The sequence below is a fragment of the Melopsittacus undulatus genome, unplaced genomic scaffold, assembly GCF_012275295.1.
Source record: "Melopsittacus undulatus isolate bMelUnd1 unplaced genomic scaffold, bMelUnd1.mat.Z mat_scaffold_56_arrow_ctg1, whole genome shotgun sequence".
NCBI classification, from domain to species: Eukaryota; Metazoa; Chordata; class Aves; order Psittaciformes; family Psittaculidae; genus Melopsittacus; species Melopsittacus undulatus.
In genome coordinates, this window is record NW_022994426.1 from 44559 (window position 1) to 60350 (window position 15792).

The 15792-nt window shown below is 56.4% G+C and overlaps 1 protein-coding gene across 1 annotated transcript; it reads right to left on the minus strand.

Moving 5' to 3' along the window:
* Window positions 1–8167: 8167 nt before the first annotated feature.
* Window positions 8168–15181, minus strand: LOC117438707 (hydrocephalus-inducing protein-like). The gene is made up of 11 exons (XM_034074148.1): window positions 15151–15181; window positions 14530–14666; window positions 13680–13960; window positions 13284–13503; window positions 12318–12533; window positions 10822–10985; window positions 10410–10500; window positions 9935–10165; window positions 9093–9317; window positions 8590–8627; window positions 8168–8381 (listed from the first exon to the last, which is right to left on the minus strand). Exons 1-11 carry the CDS (start codon window positions 15179–15181, stop codon window positions 8168–8170), a joined length of 1848 nt encoding a protein of 615 aa, XP_033930039.1.
* Between the last annotated feature and the right edge of the window lie 611 nt (window positions 15182–15792).

Below are 15792 nucleotides of genomic sequence, written 5' to 3' on the forward strand. Positions count from 1 at the left end.
CGGGCTGGCCTGGTGGCCTCGGGTGGTATCGTATTCTCTCTGTGTTTGCCTCCTCTAACATTGATTTGTTGTTGGTACCGGTAGTTATTTCTGTTGTACCTTGATTGCTGGACTGATTTTACCTCAATCCCTGGCAGTTGTATTCCTCTGGCTCTCGTTCCCATCCCTCTGGGAGTGGGAAGGTGAGGGGGGGAGGGGAAACAAAGGGGGAACTGTGCAGATTTAGTTTAAACCACGACAGTAAGTAGCAGGGGATGAAAACTGACATGTCTTTGAAGACAGCAACATCACAAGGGGAAAAAGCCCAACTGTGTCCCCAGCTGCCCCAGTGCTGCTGAAATCCATGCCCAGCTCTGAGCACATGGGGCAGCAGTTTGCTCAGATGAACATCTCCAGCATGGCCACCTGCATGGGGACATCCCTGGGCAGTAACATCATCCCGGGCAGCAACATCCACCCCAGCTCCTCTGCTGCCCCCCCACAACCAATGCCTTCAAGTGACTGAGGAGCTGCTCACCCCAACTACACTATCCCACAGACCACTAATGCCAACCTGAGCCTGGGAGGATTCAACCCCATCGGGATGGAGCCCCATGGGCGATGTGGGCTTGTGGAGATGGACGTGGAAGCGTCCCAGCCTGGCAGAGCAGAGAAGTGGGGGATGAAGTGGGGGATGAAGGGCAGGGGCAGCACTTGCCAAAGCCACCCAGCAAGCGCAGGGCTCTTGCAGCCAGCCCGGGGATGCCAGGGGAGGAGTAGAGCAGAGCAGGGGTGAGGTGGGGATGGGGGCAGCAGGAGGAGGGGAGGCATTGAGGCCTGAGGGGTGTTCTAGTAGAGTTTATGAGTGTTCTTTCTTGTTTCCATCCAAAAAGAGCTCTCCAGAACCGCTCTGTGCCTGTGTGGGATGGGGAGGGAGTGCAGGGAGCACAGGGAAATGGCACCCAAGAGGTGCAAAAGCCAAGGCAAGGTGACAGCCAGGGGACCTGGGGACCTGCAATGCACCAGGGGAGGCAGCTGATGAACCCAGGTTTGACTCCAATGGGGTTTGTATGATTGCGGTGGCTGTTGGTGCCCTGCCACGTGTCACAGGCAGCGGGTACTGCACTGCAGGGAGCAGGGCTGGAGCTGCTGGAGCCTGGGGATGGAAAAGAAGCCTGGAAAGGGGAGAGTGAGCAGCCCTGGAACAGCAGGAGCTGAGAAGCGGTTGCAGAAGGGCTCTGCTGTGGGGCTGAAAGCCAAGGCTGGGGCAGGGGAAAGGAGAGACTGCAGAGCCTCAGCCCTTGGGCTGCTCTCAGAGGAGGTGGCTGCTGCCCTTGATCCTGGCTGTTCTCCAGGCCTGAGCTGCCCTCAGCGCTCTCCAGTGGCCTCTGCCCAGGCCAGCAGCAGACACAGGATGTTCTGCACCAATGTCTGCAGCTGATCCTGGGGCTGCCTCAGTGCTGAGAGCTCTTCTGCAGCCAAATGCAGATGGTGTTTTACAGTCCTACAGTCACAGCCTGGTTTGAGGTGGAAGGGACCTTAAATCCCCAGAGGGATTCACAGCATCCCACAAGCAGAGCATCCCAAAGGTGTTCAGAACATCCCACAAGCAGAGCATCCTATAGGGATTTAGAGAATCTCGGAGGCCTCCATAGCATCCCATAGGGATTCAGAGCATCCTGCAAGCAGAGCATCCCACAGGTTTTCAGAGCATCCACAGGGATTCATAGCATCCCACAACCAGAGCATCCCCCAGGGCTCCACAGCACCCCATAGGGATTGAAATCATCCCAAGACAATCAGACTCTCCCATCTCCCCATACGCCCTGCCCCCCTCCATGGAACTCCCCCTGCCATGGAACTTCCCCCTCTATGACATCAGCCCCAGCACCAAGGGACCTGCATCCAGCACCTGTATCCCTGGGGCAGTTGTGCTTTGGGCACAGAGGTGGTTGCAGCTCCTTGGTTGCAGCTCTTTGGTAGCAGCTCCTTCGTGCCACCCTTAGTGGTGGTGGCAGCTCCTTGGGGGTACCTCGTTGGTGTCACCTGGTTTGGGGTGGAAGGGACTTTAAATCCCCATAGGGATTCACAGCATCCCACAAGCAGAGCAACCCATACAGATTCAAATCATCCCACAAGCAGAGCATTCCATAGATGTTCAGAGCATCCCACAAGCAGAGCATCCAATAGGAATTTAGAGAATCCCAGAGAGCTCCGTATCATCCCATAAGGATTTTGAGCATCCTGCAAGCAGAGCATCCCATAGGGATTGAGAGCATCCCACAAGCAGAGCATCCCGTAGGGGTTCAGAGAATCTCACAGGGGTTCAGAGCATCCACAGTGATTCACAGCATCCCACAGCCAGAGATCCCACAGGGCACCAGAGCTTCCCACAGGGATTCAAATCATCCCAAGACAATCAGACTCTCCCATCTCTGCATAAGGCCCTCCCCCCTCCATGGAACACCCCCCATGGAACATACCTCTCTATGACATCAGCCCCAGCACCAAGGGACCTGCATCCAGCACCTGTATCCCTGGGGCAGTTGTGCTTTGGGTGCAGAGGTGGTTGCAGCTCCTTGGTTTCAGCTCTTTGGTTGCAGCATCTTGGTGTCACCATTAATGGTGGTTGCAGCTCCTTGGTAGTACTTCCTTGGTGTCACCTGGTTTGGGGTGGAAGGGACCACCATAGAGACTCACAGCATCCCACAAGCAGAGCACCTCATAGGTGTTCCGAGCATCCCATAGGTGTTCAGAGCATCCCACAAGCAGAGAATCCCATACTGATTCAAAGCATCCCACAAGCGGAGCATTTTTTAGGGATTTAGAGAATCCCATAGGGATCCATAGCATCCCATTGGGATTTAGAGCATCCTAGAAGCAGAGCATCCCATAGGGATTCAGAGCATCCCACAAGAAGATCATCCCATAGGGGTTCAGAGCATCTCACAGGGCTTCAGAGCACCCCACAGGGATTCACAGCATTCCAGAACCAGAGCATTCCACAGAGCTCCAGAGCATCCCATAGTGATTCAAATCATCTCAAGCCCATCAGACTCTCCCAGCTCCCCATGTGCCTCACCCCCCTCCATGGAACCTCCCTCCCCCCTTTTAAACAGAGAAAGAATAAGTTTTACATACTATCTGTAAACTGTGAACAAAACCAATAAGAAGAGGACTTGATCTTACCAAGTGCTGCCTTATTCAGCCCTGCAGATTGAGGAGATCCTTCAAGTCTTGGGGTGACCGGATGCAGCACTTGCCTGAGCCTATGGGAACAAGGATTCCTTCTGTCCTGGCTCAACCTCTCCTCTCTCACTATCCCCCATTGCCTTTTGTCCTCCCTCCAGGCACCATGGAGAGGAGCCTGGCTCTGTATTCTAGAATCATAGACCCATAGAATAGTTAGGGTTGGAAAGGACCTTGAGATCATGGACTTCCAAGCCCCTTGCCACAGGCAGAGACACCACTCACTAGACCATGTCAGCCAAGACTCCATCCAGCCTGGCCTTGAACCCTGCCAGGGATGGAGCACCCACAGCCTCTGGGCAACGTGTTCCAGGGCCTCAGCACCCTCACAGTAAAGGACTTTTTCCTTATATTCAATCTGAACATCCCTGTTTACGTTTGAACCAGTTACCCGATGGGGTGTCCCATAGATGAGCATAGAGGAGCACCCCATTGGGTGCTGCAGGGACAAGGGAGCCTATGAGGTGCCCCATAGTTGTGCTGTGCCACCGCATGGGGTGCTGGAGAGCAAGTGGGGCTCCCCCAGTCCCACCACCCCACTGGTGGTGACTCTGGAAATGATGAACAGTCATGTTCCAGACCTGGTTTAGGTCTCTTCTTAATGCAGACAGAAGCTGAGTTCAGCAGCAGCATCTCCCTGTGGAATACCAGGAGCCCCGCAGGCTGGTGCCACTGACCCACAGCTGTGCCAGGAGCCATGCACCAGCCAGGGCAAGGACACAAGGATGAGGACATGGAGCCAAGCTGGCGCTGCCATCACCGTTAAGGGTGACACCAAGGAGCTGCAACCAAGGAGCTGCTGCCTCCACTGCGCCCAGAGCGCAACTGCCCCAGGGATACAGGTGCTGGATGCATCCCTTAGTGCTGCAACCACCAGTGCTGGTTCCTTGTTGGAGAAGACTCAGCCGAAGTCCAGAACGTGCTCAATATGAGTTACATTTCTTGCTTGCTTTATTGATCACGATCACCTGTATTTATATAGTCAGTGATAGCCCACGCGCTCCTAAACACTCTTTCATTGGTTACATTGGTTTGTCCACACATCTATCTACACATAGCTATTGGCTAAGCTAGAATTTCCATGTTAGTCTCTGCTTACAATAGCTCAGTGTATTATACTTGGATCCATACACAATCAGTGGCTGTATTAAGATCGCACACATCACCAGTAGCTGCTGTATCAGTGGGTACATGTCCAGTGTAGCACACAGCAGCTCAGATACAATTGGTCACGTTAAGCGGATGAGAGCCTGGTCTCCAAAGCTTGCTCACAGTTCACTGCTGTGTCTTAGCACATCCCAGGTTCTTCTCCTCTTGCTCGCACTGCTACTGCTGCTGCTTTACCCACGGCTTTCTTCATCCTCGGTTCCTGCCCAGCTCCACGTAGGCTCTGCTGACTTGGGATTGTGGCTGCACTGCTCAGAAATGACATCTGCTAATGCTGAAACATCGGGATTGGGCACAAGATGCCCACTGCTTTGCAGCCAGAACACACACATAGAGCCCCATTGTTGTCCCATAGAGCACCATTATTGCCCAATTACTACCACACAGAGCCCCATTATTGCCCCATAGAGCCCCATTGTTGCCTCATAGAGCCCCATTATTGCCCAATTCTTACCACATAGAGCCCCATTATTACCCCATAAAGCCCCATTGTTGCCTCATAGAGCCCCATTAGTGCCCAATTATTACCACATAGAGCCCCATTATTACCCCATAAAGCCCCACTGTTGCCTCATAGAGCCCCATTATTACCCAATTATTACCACATAGAGCTCCATTAATAACCCATAAAGCCCAATTGTTGCCCCATAGAGCCCCATTATTACCCCATAAAGCCCCATGGGTACAGGCCCCAGGACACTATGTATAAAGCCCCCAGCACCCCATGGACACAGGCCCCAGGACACTGGATACAGCCCCCAGCACCCCATGGACGCACCCCAATAGCGGGGGTCCCCCATCCCGGGTACAGGTCCCTGTGCAGCCCCTCACCCTGCACAGTCCAGCTCCAGCCTCTCTCCTCCCTCGGTTACTGGGACACCGGCACAACACTGGGCAGCACGGGGGAGGGTGAGGGGGTACAAGGACATGGGAGCATAGATGGAGACATACAAGGGTGTAGGATCATAGAATCATAGAATAGTTAGGATTGGAAAGGACCTCAAGATCATCCAGTGCCATGGACAAGGACACCTCACACTAAACCATAGCACCCAAGGCTTCATCCAACCTGGCCTTGAACACCGACAGGGATGGAGCATTCACAACCTCCCTGTGCAACCCATTCCAGTGCCTCAGCACCCTCACAGGAAAGAATTTCTTCCTTAGATCCAGTCTAAACCTCTGCTGTTTAAGTTTCAACCCATCACCCCTTGTCCTGTCACTACAGTCCTTAATGAAGAGTCCCTCCCCAGCATCCCTATAGCCCCCTTCAGATACTGGAAGCTGCTATGAGGTCTCCACGCAGCCTTCTCTTCTCCAGGCTGAACAGCCCCAACTTTCTCAGCCTGTCTCCTTACAGGAGCTGCTCCAGTCCCTGATCATCCTCGTGGCCTCCTCTGGACTTGTTCTAACAGTTCCATGTCCTTTTTATGTTGAGGACACCAGAACGGCACACAATGCTCAAGGTGAGGTCTCATGAGAGCAGAGTAGAGGGGCAGGATCACCTCCTTTGACCTGCTGGTCACACTCCTTTTGATGCAGCCCAGGATACGGTTGGTTTCTGGGCTGTGAGCACACACTGCAGCCGGCTCATGTTCATTTTCTCATCGACCAACACCCCCAAGACCTTCTCCTTGGGCTGCTCTGAATCTCTTCTGCCCAACCTGTAGCTGTGCCTGGGATTGCTTCAATCCAAGTGTAGGACCTTGCACTTGACATGGTTAAACTTCATGAGGTTGGCATCAGCCACCTCACAAGTGTGTCAAGGTCCCTCTGGATGGCATTCCTTCCCTCTGGTGGATCAGCCGAACCACACAGCTTGGTGCCATCGGCAAACTTGCTGAGGCCGCACTCAATCCCACTGTCCATGTCAGCGACAAAGCTGTCCAACAAGACCGGTCCCAATACCGATCCCTGAGGAACACCACTCATTACTGGTCTCCAGCTGGACACTGAGCCATTGACCACAACTCTTTGCGTGCACCCATCCAGCCAGTTCTTTACCCACCGAGTGCTCCACCTATCAAATTGATGTCTCTCCAATTTAGAGACAAGGATGTCGTGTGGGACAGTGTTGAACGCTTTGCACAAGTCCAGGTTGGTGACATCAACTGCTCTAACCCTGTCCATTCGTTCCGTAGCCCCATCATAGAAGGCCACCCTATTGGTCAGACAGGATTTCCCCCTAGTGAAGCCCTGCTGGCTGTCACCAAGCACCTGGTTGTTTTTCATGTGCCCTAGCATGCCTTCCAAGAGAATCTGCTCCCAGATGTTGCCAGGCACAGAGGTGACACTGACTGCTCTGTAATTCCCTGGGTCATCCATTTTCCCCCTCTTGAAAATGGGGCTTGTATTTCCCTTTTTCCAGTCGTCGGGAGCTTCACCTGACTGCCATGATTGTTCAAATATGATGGACAGTGCCTTAGCAGCTTCATTTGCCAGCTCCTTCAGGACCCGCAGATGGATTTCATCAGGTCCCATGGACTTCTGCACAGTCAGGTTCTTAAGATGGTCTCGAACCAGATCCTTTCCTACAGTGGGCCTAAGGTTTTCATTCTCCACTTTTTACCTTTAAGGGGAACCACCTGAAGTCTTAACCATGCTTTCCCAAAGAATCTTAGAATCATAGAACTGTTTGGATTGGAAAGGACCTAAAGATCAACTAGTTCCAACACCCTGCCACAGGCAGGGACACCTCACACAAGATCATGGTGCTCAAGCCACGTCCAGCCTGGCCTTGAACACTGCCAGGGATGGAGCATTCACCACTGCTTTGGGCAACCTGTGCCAGTGCCTCACCACCCACACAGGGAACAATTTCTTCCTTCTAGCTAACCTGAACTTCCTCTGTTTCACTTTAAGCCCATCACCCCTTGTCCTATTGCTACCGGCCCTGATCAAGAGTCCCTCCCCAGCATCCTTGTAGGCCCCCTTCAGATGCTGGAAGGCTGCTATGAGGTCTCCATGCAGCCTTCCCTTCTCCAGGCTGAGCAGCCCCAACTTTCTCAGCCTGTCTTTGTACAGCAGCTGCTCCATCCCCCTTAGCATCCTCATGACCCTCCTCTGGATTTGCTCCAACAGCTCTACGTCCTTCTGCTGAGGACACCAGAACTCTACCCAGTGCTCCAAGTGCGGGTCTCATGAGAGCAGAGTGGAGGAGCAGGATCACCTACCTTGACCTGGTCATGCTGGTGGTGATACAGCCCAGGACACAGGGGGTTTCTGGGCTCAAGCCCATGCTGAAGCCAGCTCATGTCCCGACCCCCAGGCCCTTCTCCTCGGGCTGCTCTGAATCACTTCTCCCTGCAGCCTGTAGCTGTGCTTGGGATTGCCCTGACCCAGGGGCAGGAGCTGCACTCGGCTTTGCTGAACTTCAGGAGGTTGGTCACCTCTCCAGCATGTCCAGGTCCCTCTGGATGCCATCCCTTCCCTCCAGCATGCTGACTGCACCACACAGCTCGGTGTCGTCAGCAAACTTGCTGAGGGTGCTCGATCCCACTGTCTGTGTCACCGACAAAGATGTTGAACAGGGTCTGCCCCAACACCGACCCCTGAGAGACACCATTCCTCACTGGTCTCCAGTTGGACATAGAGCCACTGACCGCAGCTCTCTGCGTGCAGTCATCCAGCCAATTCCTTGTCCACCGGGTGTCCATCCAGCAAATTCACGTCTCTCCCATTCAGAGACAAGGACGTCGTGTGGGAGGATGTTAAATGACATTTATTTGCTCCAGAGAGCACGAACATGGCAGGAAGGGCCGGGGGCAGCTGCTCACTTGCGGGGGGAGGGCAGGCCCCGGAGGTGGTAGATCCAGGAGCCCCCAGGGCAGGAGACCACCAGCCTGCTGGTGACAGGAGCCGGGCCGCCCGCGAAGGAGACGGTGATGGTGGTGCTGCTCTTGGCGCGCAGCACCTCGGGGGCCCTGACGGTGAAGCCTGGGTGCTTCACTGCGTATTGGAACGCCGTGGCCTTCCGGAAGACGTTCCTGAAGGAGATGGAGGTGGTGCCGCCGGCTGGGATGAGGAAGGGGCCCTGGGCTTCAGGGGGCAGCGCAAGGCCAATGAGTGGGATGCAGTACTGCCCGCCCAATGCAGAGCTGAGCTGCAGCGTGGCCTTGGCTTCGCCCAGGTGGCAGGGCTCAAAGGTCACTTCCACGCTCAGGTCCGAGCCCCCAGCACTGGCGGGTGCCGCACTGATGGATTTTTGCCGTCTGGAAGTTGGCACAGTCGGTCTGTGCAGGGGAGACAAGAGACCATGGGGGGTGGGTCACAACAGCAGAGCCAGCACCTCGGGAAGAACACGATGGTCCCCTGGCCCTGGCCTGACCCACCCACACCACACTCCTGGTGAGTGCCTGCGGGGAATGGGCACGAGAACTGTGCAAACGTGCCCAGCAGGGACAACCCTGCACCCAAGCCCCAAGACGCCCGACTGCCAGACCTGGGCTGCAAGGGGGAAGCAAGCCCAGGCACCGTGGCGCCTGCAAAAGCAGCTCCAACCAGGGCAGCAGACACGGGCCCGCAAGGGAGGACAGTGCAGCTGGTGACAAGCCCACACCAGTGGGAAGACCCCTGGGCTCACATGGCCACCCTGGCTCTGCCCCGCCAAGCCAGAGGCACTTGGAGCCCTTGGTGGAGAGGGCTGGTGCTGGCCAGAGGAGCTGCCTCCCAGCCAGAGCCCCGGCAGCCGTGCTCACCTGTACGAGGTACTCGGTCTTCTGCTGGGCAAAATGCCGTATTTTGGTGGTGATGGTCTGACGGGAGCCCAGCCTGGTGCGGAAATACACGGGCTTCTCTGGCCTGCTCCAGGTGGCTTTCAGCTGCAGCGTGTAAAACAGAGAGCCCAAGTCGCTGCTCTGGAGCACCAGCTGCCCGCTGCTCTCACCCGTTTGCAGGGGCTGATACTCCAAGACAAGATCCGCCTGGGAGGAAGGAAGGAAAAAGCCACTTTGTCAGGCAGAGGCAGGGAACACGTGTGCCTGACAAGGGGCAGCTGGTCCCTGCTGTGCTCAGGCAGTGCCAGAAGGCTGGGCTGCCTTCCCCGCTCTGACTCCCCTCTCTCGGGCACAGCCTTGCTCCTTCTGGGGGACGGTTCACTTAGGGACAGATCCCAACAGCTCACAGCCCTCCAGCACGATGCCAGAAGCTTCCCACCCATAAAAAGCCCCTGTGCTCCCCCGGGGCACACACCACTTCCTGTCAATCCAGGCTGCAGACAACCCGGCTGTGCGCTGAGGTTTGTCCTGCAGCCACTCACAGCTGGAAGCACCACACTACATGAGGGGCACGTGGCACAAGGACCTGCCATGTGAGGCCCACTTGCAGCGTGTTCCAGGGGGCAGCAGGGCAGGCTCCACCAGCGCAGGATGATGCCCACTGGGGATATTCTCGCACACTGCTCCCTCTCTAGATCATCGGCAGGGAGCTGCCACCACGGAAGGAAGCCCCACATGGCTCCTTTCAGGCATCAGCCTTCAAGAGCATCCCCTCCAGCCAGGAGCAGGGAGAGCAGAGGGAGCCGGAGGAGCTTTGCCCCTACCTTCGACTGTGCAGGGACAGTAAAGTGCTGGGGAACGCTGACGTCGGGCACTTTGCAGTTGATGTCAAACGTCACCGGGACAGGCAGAGGGTTGTCCACCTTGACGCTGGAGGACACTCTCTGCCGAACAGCGGTGCTCATTTGAACAGTGCCCATGGGTCCTGAAGCCACCGCCTTGAAAGTCACCATGTGGAACAAGTACTCTCCGGTTGTCTCATTGAGGAAGGTCACCTAAATCAGACAGAAGGGAAGGGCTGCTCATTCCACACATGAAAACAGACCCAAAAGAGCCCACTGAGCTCAGCGCCCTGCTTCCAGGAATGGCTGTGAGCACCCACCGAGGAAGAGCACAAGACCACAGAAAGCACGTGCGGTATTTCATAGGACCTGTGCACGTGGAGGTATGAAGAGGCATGTAGCTTCTCGGTGAGCCAACAGCTCCTTGAAGGGCCTGCAGACCAGTGTCCTCACTTACCTTTGCCCTGAAGACTCCTTCTTTGTAGGAGAGGAAGGTGAGCTGGTAGTCCTTCTTCGCAGAGCTTGGCACGTCCATATAGGAAACACCCCTGCAGCACAGAACTGCTTTCCAGGTTCTCTGGTTTGAGCATGTCAATAACCACCAAGAACCTGTGGGTGAGAAGGACACAGTGAAGGTCAACACGAAGGACTCCCATAGGACCACTCATCGAGTGGGGGTACAATACAAGCCCCTCTCACCCTCAGTGCCTCAGGCACAGGGCACCAGCTCTCATCCCCCTTGGAGGAAAGCCCTCCAAGGTGCCTCTGCACAGGCAGAACGTGGGTATGGCCAGACACGGCCAAGGAGAGGGACAAGCTTTCAGGGAAGGAGCTTCCAGGCACTTCCAGACTTCCTGGGATGGACTCACCTCTGTGGTCTGTGCAGCCAGTTGGACACAGGGATGAGCTCCGTGTGGCACTTCCTGCATGGAACCTGCCGGGAAATGGCCCCTGAACACCTGGGGGCTTCAGCAGTTCCTTCCAGGTGGTAGCGTAAGCCTGTCCCGTCCGGCAGGGGGAAGAAGATGGAGCCCTACAGACAACGAATAGGACAAGTCGGCTCTGGAGCACCCCTGGCCAGCCCCATGCCTCAGGCTCTCACTGAAGCAACTTCCAGCACGCCCAGCTGGCAGAGCTCTGCCTGCAGCCCTGTCCCATGCAGGAGGAGGCACCAGCATCGCACCTGCTCAGAGCTGGTTGTGAGTGGGTGCATGGCCCACAGCACATGGCACAGCTACAGGACACAGAGGCAGCATCTCTGGGCAAAGCAAGGAGACACAGGCCCTGCAGCAGAGCTGCTCTGCACATCCCAACACTCCCTTACTGGACACACTCACCTGGGCACGTCCCTGCCAGCCTGTGCTCATGCAGGGACAGTCCTGGGCAGGGGGTGCCCGTCCCTGATGAGCTCCATTGCCTCAGTCCTGCTGGCCTTAGCCCCAACAGCACTGCCCAGACAGCAGCCTCTAAGCTGGCACAACAGGGGCCCACCAGCCGTGGGCCATGGAAAGCTCATATCCATGCTCATTCTGGGTGCCCATGGATCCCAGACACCTGCCTCTGCCATCTCCTCTGCCTCCACAGCAGCTGAAAGCTGCAAGACTCCTCACGCAGGCTCTACATTAAAGACATGCTGAGCACGTGCAACCCTAAGGGCACAGATCTGCTGAGCACCCTGGAGACGGAGACCAGAAATATCTGACCTCATTTCTGGCCTACTGTAAGGTCAGCTGGAGCGGGACAAGGACCCGGCAGCTCCAGCACCCCAGAGCCCTTCTGAACTGACCCCTTATGGCACAGAAAACATTGCAGAGGGGCCAGTCACCCCCATGTGCCCAGCCTGAGACCTGCAGGAAGGGCTCCTCCCACAGCTCCTGCATGACTGTCAAGAGATCTCTCTCGTTTCCCACTTGCCTGTTCACGGCCAGGAGGGCACTGAGAAACTGCAGGGCAGCTTTGCCCTTCTTGCTCCCTGCAAGCTGCACAAGGACAGGCACACGTGGTTGTGCCCAGGGCTCGGAGAGCCTGTGCAGCCGTGCGCTGAGCGTGGGGGTCTCTGAGCCCCCTGGGCTGCCACAAGCAGCCACCAGGAGCTGCGCAGAACAAACTTCATTTCTTGGCCTTCAGAAAGCCTGGCTCTTTAGGTCAGCTGCTCCAACACGTTTGGTGTCAGGCCCGAGTTCCCATCTGCCCTTTGCCTTTGCCTGGTCCCCAGCCACCACAAAACCCAGCTTCCAACAGAGGGCACAGGACACCTTCAGCTTGGACAGGACCTCTGAAGGTCATCTCGGCCAACCTCCTGCCCAAAGCAGGGTGAGCTACAAGGGTCATGCCACGAGGGTCAGCACACGCTGGCACAGCTCACGTACCTGTGCTTCTTGTTCTCAGAGCTCATGGTTAGGGGTCTGTAGGTGACCTGGTAGACCTTTTCTTTTTGCCTGGCCTCCAGATGGATAAATTCAGGCCCTTTCCAGTATTTCCCCTCAATGATGGGCTGCAGGGTCCAGGCCTCGCTGCTCGGGTTGGACAGGAGGATGGTCTGGCTCTGCCTCTCACGCACATGGCAGCTGAAAGTCAGCGTCTGTAACAGAGGAGCACAGAGGCTGCTGGGTCATACCCACAACCCTTCCCACTCTTCTCACGCTGGCTCTGCACCAGGACCTGGAGCACAGGGAGCAGCTTTTCCTTGTCACATGCAAAAATTATGCTTTGGCCATAGCTTTTGGAGTAAATCAAGCTGGTTGCTCTTGAAGAAGGGAGCAGAACAAGCCTTTCGCATGCTGGGTGAAAGGAAACAGGGAGTCCTGAAAGGAAACTCCTGTGCAAGGACAAGATCTGCAGCCACACAGCCCCTTCCTTCATGGGCAGGAGGAAGAGGAGCTCCACGCTCTCTTTGGAGCAAGAGCTAACAGCTCCCAGGCTGCCCCATCCCAGGGACTGGATGCAGATGCCTTGCCCCTTCCTACTGCTGAATGCCCTCCCCTGGCCCAGCAGGGGGGAGAAGTGTGGCTGCAGGTGCAGTGCTGGGATATAGTGGGGTGGCTCTGTGAGGAGGGTCTCAGAAGAGCCCGGCAGGGTGTTCCCATGGCACGGGTGCTGCAGTGCAGAGCCAGGACAGCTGAGCTGCTCACTGGAGGAGCAGCACCTTGAACAGGGGGAGAAAGGCAATGACAGGGCTCAGGAATTCTGGCAATCCTGCCCAGCAGTTTCTCTCTGGGATACCCCAGCACCAGCGAGTCTGTGCTCACAAGTGTCCTTCAGTTCCTGCCCTGGGGAGAGATGTGGTGCAGATGCTGGGGTCCAGGGGCCCATCCTGTCCCTGCTGCGTTACCTCTTTGGGGCCAGGGGCCTCCACGCAGGATCCTGCCAGCGTAAGCCGCAGCGCCTCACTGCCCTGGATGAAGCACCGCAGCCCCTCGTACTGGACAGCCTGGCTCAGCTTCGAGGGGCGGAAGGTCACAACCAAGGGCACATCCATCCCTGGGCTGATGTAACCCTTTGTGGGGCTGATGGAAAAGTCTGGCTTGAAGCTCTCCACGTCCCACATAAACCTTGCCGAGGAAAGCACAAGGACAGGAAAGAAGGATTAGCCACGGGGAGCTGTGAAGGCAGTGTAAGCCTCAGTGTGAGGCTCCAAGTCTCTTGTGGGCTTTCCCACCACATCTCAGGCCTGACGCTGAGCCACCTGGCAATAAGGCTTCAGGCTGGGCAGGACCTGCTGCTTTACCTGACTCTCGTGTCGCCCGCGTTCCGCATGACGACGCGCCGGCACGTGGAGCTCTGCTGCACCACGGCTCCAAAGCTGAGCTGGTCCTGGTCCAGGCTCACGAGGCTGCCCTGGCAGGAGCCCCACACCACACAGAGGGAGCGCACCAGCCCGCGGCACTCCAGCAGCACTTCCCCGCTGAACGGCTGCATGCGGCGCTTCGGGGAGAAGGTCACCTCCACTTTGCAGGTGTCTCCTCTGCCCTTCAGCTTTAGATCCTTGCTGGGCTTCAAGCACAGAACCTACCCGAAGAAACGAGTGGAGACTATTTCATCTGGCAAGCGAGCTGTGGAGCCTCCCTCACCACACTCAGGGAAGAGGCTTCCAATTCCTCTTCTGTCCCCACCAGCACTGCCCCAGTCCCACTCATTCCCTCCTAGGCATTCCTAGGGAATACCAAAGGTGTTTTCTACCATGTGTCCACCTGGTCACGGCGAGGTCAACTCTGTCTTCTAAAGCTTTCACATACGTTCCAACAGAGCTGCAACTCTCCCTCTTTCAAGATTCACCTCCCTCACCTTTCCAGATCTAAAACACATGGCTGCATCCTGATGGATGTGTCTAAAACAGGCTAGAGGAATTGTGCTGCCTTCTCACTTCTGGCTCTCGGGAGTCCTGGCACCCAGCTCAGCTGAAGCATTCGCACTGCAGGCATCTGCTGCCAGAGCAGTGCCAGCAGGGAGGACAGGGCAGGCACAGGCAGCCAGGGCAGCCCACACCTGAGTCATTACCTACTAGCTCCCACCCACAGCAGCTCAGCGCTCCCTGCAGGCACACCAAAGTGCTCTGCAGAGAAGGAACGGGCCCTTACCCCAGCTTCCTGCAACTCTGGCACGGTGGACGTGACCCTCAGCTTAAAGGTGAGAGGGGCTGCACTCTTGTTGGCTACGGTGACCATCTTCTTCACCGTCTGTCCAATGCAGACGTTTCCCAGCTTCACCACCTTTCCTGGTGGATCCACATGTCAACCTGAGGCGGTAGGGATTGATATCAAGCCAAAGGAAAGAAGGAGAAAAGGCTTTCTGCCACTCTAGTGGCAGAACCCAAACCATGGGAGGCTGGGGAAGAGAGGAGGAAATGAGAAAACCCTGCCGGTTGCCACCTGGAGTTTTAGCCTTTAGATTTCATCTCACCTTCATTTTTATGCCCCTTCCTTGGGCCTCATCAGTCTGCTTCTCTCCTGGGGCACACGGAGGCAGCAACAAGCTGTTGGGGCTGTTGTCATCTTTGGTGTCCGTAGGGGCTGTGCACAGAAGGAAGAGAAACCATAGGCAGGATGAGTTTCTTGACCTTCACCATGTGAGCAGGCTCCCCAGCCGAGCCATCCCCTCCCACATTCCTTCCCCCCAGGGGCAGGGATTATCCAAGTACCTCTGCAGCCTGCAGCAGAGCTGGCTAACCCTGGAAGGCCACCAGGCTTTGCCCTGCGCACTGCCCACGTCTCCCTGCACAAGCCTGGCCATGCTGGAGTGCTGGGAATCTACAGAGTGTGCACAGACCTTCCCCTCACCTGCTCCTCAGCAAGGTGCTGCTGCTCAAACTGCACTGAGTAAACCTCACAGGGCTTCTTCACCACCACTGTCCCTCTTCCCCATTGGCTCTGGGGCAGCAGCGGTCCCAGCTCCAGCTCTGCGGGGATGGACTCCAGCCGTGGCTCCAGACCACGTCCCAAGACCGGCACCCTGCAGGCGTTGGCTGCTCTGGCAAATCTGGATCTGCAGCTCGCCCCAGTAGCACTTCTGCAAAGAAGCAGCACAGAAAGCTCCTCCGTGAAGCCCCAGCTGACAGCACCTCCAAGTCAACAATCGCCCAGGGTCAGGGGTCTTGTCAGCACCTCCAAGCTGAACCCAAAACAGGTATTTACTTAGAGCAGGGGCTACAGCATCTGCATGGCTCTCAGGAACTGCAGCGAGTCCTGCTCTGGAGCATAACTGGACAGTTGGCTCCCAGGTGGATCTAAAATGGGCTCTCAGAGGTTTTCACCTGGGCATGGGGGAGCGCAACGCTCATGAGAAAGGTCTGCTTCCTCAGACACAGTCCTGGCACTGCAGCACCAGGCAAACATCAGCTGTGT